The sequence below is a fragment of the Physeter macrocephalus genome, chromosome 1 (assembly GCF_002837175.3).
Source record: "Physeter macrocephalus isolate SW-GA chromosome 1, ASM283717v5, whole genome shotgun sequence".
Classification (NCBI taxonomy): Eukaryota; Metazoa; Chordata; class Mammalia; order Artiodactyla; family Physeteridae; genus Physeter; species Physeter macrocephalus.
The window spans coordinates 39,023,678-39,031,180 of NC_041214.2; the positions used below are offsets into that span (position 1 = coordinate 39,023,678).

The 7,503-nt window shown below is 43.8% G+C and overlaps 1 protein-coding gene across 2 annotated transcripts in view; it reads left to right on the forward strand.

Moving 5' to 3' along the window:
* GALNT15 (polypeptide N-acetylgalactosaminyltransferase 15) overlaps positions 1-5,150 on the forward strand; it is a 39,575-nt gene extending 34,425 nt beyond the window's left edge. The window contains exons 10-11 of one of the 2 annotated variants that reach the window (XM_028490121.2): positions 1,907-2,050; positions 4,693-4,923. In XM_028490121.2, coding sequence (XP_028345922.1) covers positions 1,907-2,050; positions 4,693-4,839 — 291 coding nt within the window. In that variant the 3' untranslated portion in view covers positions 4,840-4,923. Of the gene's footprint in view, positions 1-1,906; positions 2,051-4,692 lie in introns of both variants that reach the window. The other variant, XM_007102251.3, reaches the window with a different exon arrangement.
* The last annotated feature ends 2,353 nt before the right edge of the window (positions 5,151-7,503 follow it).

The following is a 7,503-nucleotide window of genomic DNA, read 5'->3' on the forward strand; positions in this document are numbered from 1 at the left end:
TTCCTGGAGATACTGATCAAACAAGCCAGGTGAGGCCCCAAGAGCCTGGGGCGAAAGGCAGAACAAGTCTTGGAGGGTCCAGCCCTGCAGGCAGGACTGGCGAGGCTCTGGGACCCCAGGGGAAGGCCCTGGGCCTGGAGGACACCTGGGGAAGCAAGTGCTCGGTATCCATTTGTCCCCTTTCAGTTTTGCTCTTTACCAATGTTCTAGAACACCCCAATAGGCACTCACACCTGGCACAGGAGGACAGAGAGAAAGCTCTGTGATAGTGGAAATAGCTCACCTTCTAGGGGTGTGACATCAGGCAGGCTTCTTAACCTCTCTGAGTCTTGGTTTCCTCATCTGCAACTGGGGATAATGGTGCAAAAAGAATGTTAGCTTTTGGATTTATTTATTTATTTATATTCTTGGTGGGGAGGTGGGGATTAGTAAGGGCTTCTGTATCCAGAAAAATTGTGAACTTGCTAAGCTGAAAGCACCATATGCCATATAAAAAAATAAGAAGGGGGCTTCCCTGGTGGCGCAGTAGTTGAGAGTCCGCCTGCCGATGCAGGGGACACGGGTTCGTGCCCCGGTCCGGGAAGATCCCACATGCCGCGGAGCGGCTGGGCCCGTGAGCCATGGCCGCTGAGCCTGTGTACCGCACAAAAAAAAAAAAAAAAGAAAAAGAAGAAACACCCTCTTTTATGCATAAGTAACTATGTTTATAACAAAGGGAAATCTTCAGGGGCCCCGAATCCAGAGGCAACTGAAATAGAGTCATAGGGCCATGGCCAATCTCTCCTGCAGGGTGAAGGGGACAGTTTCTGTCAAACCTCAGGAACCCAGAGGCGTTGGTTCCAGGCAGGAGATAGTGACGAAAGCCCATCTTCAGCCCATGAGAGATGAGGGGTTGGAAATGGGACACCCATAAAAAGCCAGCTTTGACCTTCACAGAGTAACCTATCTGTGAAAACCTGGACTAGAAAAGACTACCTACTGCCACCGGAAGATGACAAGGAAGCAGGTCTGTAGATAGGTCTTTGCATCGGAGGAAATGACTCTTCCCTGAAAATTTTTAACCACAAGCTTGTGTCCAACATGGGTTTAGGGTTCAAATTTATAGGAACTGTGTTGTGTGGGAATCCTCAGGTGGGACTGGCTACCTAACTTGTTGGGCTCAGTGCAAATGAAGATGGTGAGACCTATCACTAGACAGTACCAGCATTAAACCAAATATATTAGACCAAGAACCTTAAACCCTTCTAAGCATGAGGCCCCTGCAGTTACACAGGTCACATGTCCATGAAGCCAACCCTGTCTCCCAGCCACAAAGTTAGTGTAAAAATTAGTTCAGGCTGCATTTGGCAGGAACAAACAGAAAATGGTTTTATCAGGATGTGTTTCCAACCTGGCCCCATGAGCTTCCCGCAGCTAAAGCCCCTCTGCAAAGGAATGCATGATCCAGTCCTACGGAACCCAGGAGGAAATGAAAACCATGAGTGAGAGTCAGCAGATACAAAAGACAGAAGGAAAATCACTTGCAGGGCCAGCACAGATGTCTCCAGAAAGAGATCAACTCGGGCCTCAGGAGTTTCCTCATCTGCCCTTCCAACTGTACCCTCACAAAACACACAGCATCCTTTATGGCCTCACCTATGATACAGTAAATAGAATAATGGAGGAACTCGTCAGAATGTATAAATATGAATGCAAAAGTAGATGGAATGTGGAGATTTCAGAGGCCAGGTCTAGTTCAGCATCATATCTGTGGACTTGACTATGAGATAGGGTCTTGCTGACCCCAGTAGAATCTGAAGATTGCCCCCAGACCTCAGCCCTTTGGCAATGAGCTCTCCTTACTTTACCTCCAGCTTTGGAGAGGATCTCCTTCTAGCTGTGCTAACAGCCATTCCCTCTGTCCCAGCACCTGGATCACATGGGCAGGAAGGAGATCCACTATGGCAGCCCCCAGCAGCTGTGCTTCGATGTCAGGCGAGAGCAGGTGATTCTGCAGAACTGCACCAAGGAAGGCCCTGACATCCATCAACAGCACTGGGACTACCAAGAGGTAAGTAACCCATCTAGGAAGGATTCAGCAGTGCTGCTGGCTGATACGTGTCTCAGGCTTTTCCAAGAGGTCAAGCATTACCATACAAGCCTGTGTCCCTGCTGTTGAACTTAGTGACTTGGCACTAAGGCCTCAGGGGGAGGTGAAGCCAACCTTGCAGCAAAGTTAACCACCAGCATCTTGAAATGTACTCATTTGCCAGGTTTCTGTATAGCTCTGGTCTTGATATGGTGGAGAGAGGAGACAGCCTCTTTTTACAGTTTATTAGCTTAGGTCACAAGTAGGACCATGGAGCGTGTTACAGAAGCAGTCAACCACGTTGGTGGTGTGGTTTTAGGGGCAATGGGAAGGCCTGCCTCCTGTTCCACAACCAGATAGATGGGGATGTAGGTTGTACTTTCTTCCTTTGCAAATTCCACTCTGAGCATTTCATCAGTTTAGTAAGACTTTGATTCCCATGACTCCAGAGAGAAGCTTGAGATCCTTTCCAGAGGTTATGCATCAATAAAGAGGAAATAGGAGGAGTGTAAGTATTTAGGGAGAGTGAGCCGTTTACAGGATTGGGATTGGAAGGTGACAGTATCAACAATAACTGTCCATACATAGTTTTTCCTTCACCTCAAATCCCTTCTGAAATGAGTTAGGGTACAAGTATACAAACAAACAGATAAATACACACATCTTTTAAGCATGCCTTTCTTCAACTTTTGCTTGGGAATAAGGGGGGGGTTAAATAACTAAGCAGAACTCCATGCATTGGTACTCTTAAAGCAGGCTGTGAAAGAGGAAAATCGTATAGTGTAAAACTTAAGCTGAACTCACAATAAACAGTTGAGAACAAAGTTCTTGGGGCTTTGGTGACAAGTGATCCTAGGACTCAGGGGGCCCACACATGCTCAAAGAATTCTTAGAAACCAAGTTAAGGCCCTTTATGAATGATCATAAAGGATCATTCTAAGCAAGTCCTCTGGATAAGATAGATTTAGAAACAGCATTTTAAAATAATATGTAAAAGATTAGTGACTAAGATACACCCAGCATCTTTCAGGCATTAAAAAATAAGGTTTTAAAAAAGTATTCTCATTCAGCCATAAAAAGGAACAAGATACTGTTCATAGCAGCAGTATTCACAATAGCCAATATGTGGAAGCAACCCAAGGGTCCAGTGATTGATGAATGAATAAACAAAATGTGCTATATACATACAATGGAATATTTTCCTGCCTTAAGAAGGAAATCCTGTCATTTGCTTCAATATGGATGAAGCTTGAGGACATTATGCTAACTGAAATAAGCCAGTCACAAAAAGACAAATACTGTATGATTAAACTTATATGACATATATAGAGAAGTCATATTCATACAAACAGAAAATAGAATGGTGGTTACCAGGCATGAGGGGAAGTGGGGAGAGGGAAGTTGTTGTTTAATGGGTATAGCGTTTATTTTGAAAGAAGGAAAACTTCTGGAGATCTGTTTCACAACAAAGTGAATATACTTAACATTACTAAATTTTACACTTAAAAATGGTTACGGTAGAAAGTTTTATGTTACATATTTTTACCACTACAAAGAAAGAAAGAAAGAAATTAGGTACTATTTTGTGCTACAACATGGATGAAACTTGAAAATACCATGCAAAGTGAAAGAAGCCAGTCACAAAAGGCCATATAGTATATGATTCCATTTATATGAAATGTCAAGAAGAGACAAATCCATAAACACAGAAACTAGATTAATGATTTCCAGTGGCTGGAAGGAAGCAGGAATGGGAAGTGACTGCTAATGGATAGTACATTTCTTTTTACAGTGATGAAATTTTCTGCAATTAGATAGAGGTGATGGTTGCATATACTTTGTGAATATACTAAAATCTGCTGAGTTGTATTTAGGGCATGTGAATTATATCTCGAAATAAATAAATGGACATTATCAGCACTGTTGGTTAAGGTTGTTTAACTTTTCATAAAGAAATTGATTTTTTTTCTTGAAAAAGGGATGGCTACATTCAGTATTAGGTTTGGTAGATTTTGAGCAGGAAGCAGCTATGGTCTTCCAAACATGGCTGACTCAGGCCTTCAGTGTATCCTTAAAATCTTACTCCATACTGCAACCTGGTGGCAGCAGTACTAAATTGCAGGATTAACAGAGGGCAGAGATTAAATTAAATCCTTTTGAAAGCAGAAATTTACAAGTACAGTGATAACAATGAATGTCAACAATACAGTATAACGATTGAACATGATCTTTACACTGGCATTTTACTAGCCAGAACTCTCCAAGAAATGGCATAACTACCCAACCACAATAATAATAATTGAATTAATGACCCCAAGGCTCTGTATGATATTTAAATTTTAGGGTTACCTAAATTATATTATATAGTAACCAAAATACTCCAATTCCTTACTAGGTCAGTTCATATCACCTTTATTATTCTCTTAATGATTAGCACAAATCTTAGAAATCTCCTTCTTTGCTGACTGATTGTGGGGGACCAACTTGTTTTCTTTTTTTTTTTTTTTTTTCTTTTTCTCCTTTAGCACAAATCTTAGAAATCTCCTTCTTTGCTGACTGATTGTGGGGGACCAACTTGTTTTCTTTTTTTTTTTTTTTTTTTTCCTTTTCTTCTCCCTTTTCAGAATGGAATGATTGTTCACATTCTTTCTGGGAAATGCATAGAAGCTGTGATGCAGGAAAACAGTAAAAATTTGTATTTACGTGAGTGTGATGGAAAAGCCAGCCAGCTGTGGCGATTTGACAATGTCAGCACCGTGGATGAACAATGAATGCCACCATCAGAAGGAAAAGAGAAATGTGGCCATAGAGGTTCAACTCAAGGGAACAACAGGAGCATGTGCATATCATGAAGGAGACAATTTGTGTTCGTGCAGTGGTGATAGTAGAAACAAAAACTCCACAAATGAATATGGGAAGTCTTTCCTTCCCGTACCTTACTTCATTGACCACTGGCTGTTTTAGAAAAAGAAAAACATGGACCCATTGTCTCAATGTCTTCATCACTGGTAGATGATCATTACATGGTACATAAGATTCTTGGGTTTTTTTTTTTTCATTGAGCAGTAAATAATTGCTTTTATCTCTGACTAAGGAAAGAGGCCTGGCAACATCTTCAGGATACACAATTCTGATTGATCAATTTATTTCAAATGGCCTTATCTTGGATTGTCTGTGACACCAGCCATGAAAATTAAAGCGTGAAGAAAGTGCAAAGTCCTGACATCCAGAAAACATTGCAATAGGCTTATGAGGACAAATTTCATGTTCATTGGTTGAGGCATAGCTCAGAGGAAGGAAGGGAAGTAAGCTACTGAGAGAAAATAGGGTTGGAGAGAGCTTTGACCCAATTCTTCAGCTCAGCCTAGTAGCTGAAAAGAGTCAGTAGACCTGGAATAAGATATTGTCATGTTAATGAGCATTTCCTCAGAACTTTCTATCTCCATTCACCCTGCCCTTGCTGTTCTCTATCTAGATTAACCATAATCGGATTCTCATGCAATATTCTTTTCTTTAATCATTGGTGTTGGGTCAGCTTAGATTGAACATTCCCACTAACAGAAGTGTGTACAGTTGAGAAACTCTCCTGATGCCCTGTTACAGGGTTTGCACTGATTGGATCAGAATGAGCAACATTTGCAAAGAGGCAAAGCTCCCTGGGAGGGAAATGCCAGCGTCTGAGCCAAAATTCTTATGAGAGGAACTAGATGTGGGTGTTAATGTCCATGAAGGTTGAAAGGGCTGTCTCTGAGCCAGTAGGAAATGTCTGGGATGCTCAAATATGCCCACACCTGAACATTCAGCCATAGAAGAACACATCTCCATCAGGGCAGAGCCCATGCTAGCAAAAGCTGAATGGCTCTCTTGTTGTGACTTGGCCCACCCAGTTGGGCTGTAAGAGTTGCTGAGTGGGGGTGGTTCTGTGATTGAGAAGACATGGTGCTGGGTGGGGGACCCCGACACCCAAGGAGATGGGAAGAACCCCCAAGCGAACCAGTAGGATGTGGGGGGACTGAGGGGGGGAGGAGAAGTGGATGCTAGACAGGACAGGCACCCCTGAGGGGTGGCTGAGAGGGGAGAGGGGTTCCCACGCCTGGAGGGACCTCAGGGGCTCAGATCAGGGGCCCAGCATTTCCCCTGCCCAGTTGTCTGGGGAAGTCTGCCGGGCTCTCAGGCTGGGTCCTATGCCCTCAGAGGTCCCCTCTGGGCTGAGTTGGTCCTGGGGGCATAGGAGCAAGGCCGGGAGAGAACAGGAGAGGCAGACGGGAGGGACCCACCAGGACCAGAGGAGCAGGAAAGGAGCAGAGAGTGTTTGCCCCACCCACTCAGGCACAGGGAGCCTGCTGAGCTCCCAGGCCAGTCCCCCAACCTCCAAAGTCCCCTCTGGGAGCGTGGGTCCTGGGGGCATAGGAGGGAGGCTGGGGAGATCAGGAGAAGCATGTGGGAGGAGCCCTCTGGGACCGGAGGAGTGGTAGAGGAGTGGAGGGCATTTGCCCTGCCCACTCAAGCCCAGGAAACCTGCTGGGTTCCCAGGTGAGGTCCCCCACCCTCTGAGACCAGAGGCAGGGGCACACCTGGGCCCTTCTGTTCTGTTCAGCCTAAGCCCCACCCACCACACCCTCCACCTTTTCCAGCCCTGTGGGTCCTAAGCATAGACCCCACTCACTGCTCAAGCCTCACCCCTGCTTAGGCCCTGCCCTCCACAGCCAAGGCCTTTTCCACCTTTTTTTTTCTCTTCCTCTTTTTTTACTATTGTGGTTCTGTTTTACTTTCCGGTTGTTGTTTCATCTATATTTTTAGTCTAGGAAACTAACACAGCTGTTAGTTTCTTAGTCTAATTTTATTTTTTACTTTGTTATTGTTCTCTTTTTTTTTTCTTTTTTTTACCACCCTACACAGCTTGCAGGATCTTGGTTCATGAGCCAGGGTTCAGGCCAAAGCTCCTGCGGTGGGAGCTCCAAGTCCAAACCACTGGACTAACAGAGAACCTCAGAATCCAGGGAATATTCATTGGAGTGAGGTCCTTATCTCAGCACCAAGACCCAACTCTACCCAACAGCCTACAAACTCCAGTGTTGGAAGCCTCAGACCAAACAACCAGTAAGACAGGAGCACAACCCCATTCATAAGAAAAGAAAAAAAATGAGATGTGAAAAAAATATGTTACAGATGAAGGAACAAGGTAAAAATCTACAAGACCAAAAAAATGAAGAGGAAATAGTCAATCTACCTGAAAAAGAATTCAGAGTAATGATGGTAAAGATGATCCAGAATCTCAGAAATAGAATGGAGGCACAGATTGAGAAAATAGAAGAAATATTTAACAAAGATCTAGAAGAACTAAAGAACAAACAAACAGAGATGAACAACACAATAACTGAAATGAAAAATACACTAGAAGGAATCAATAACAGAATAACTGAGGCAGAAGAATG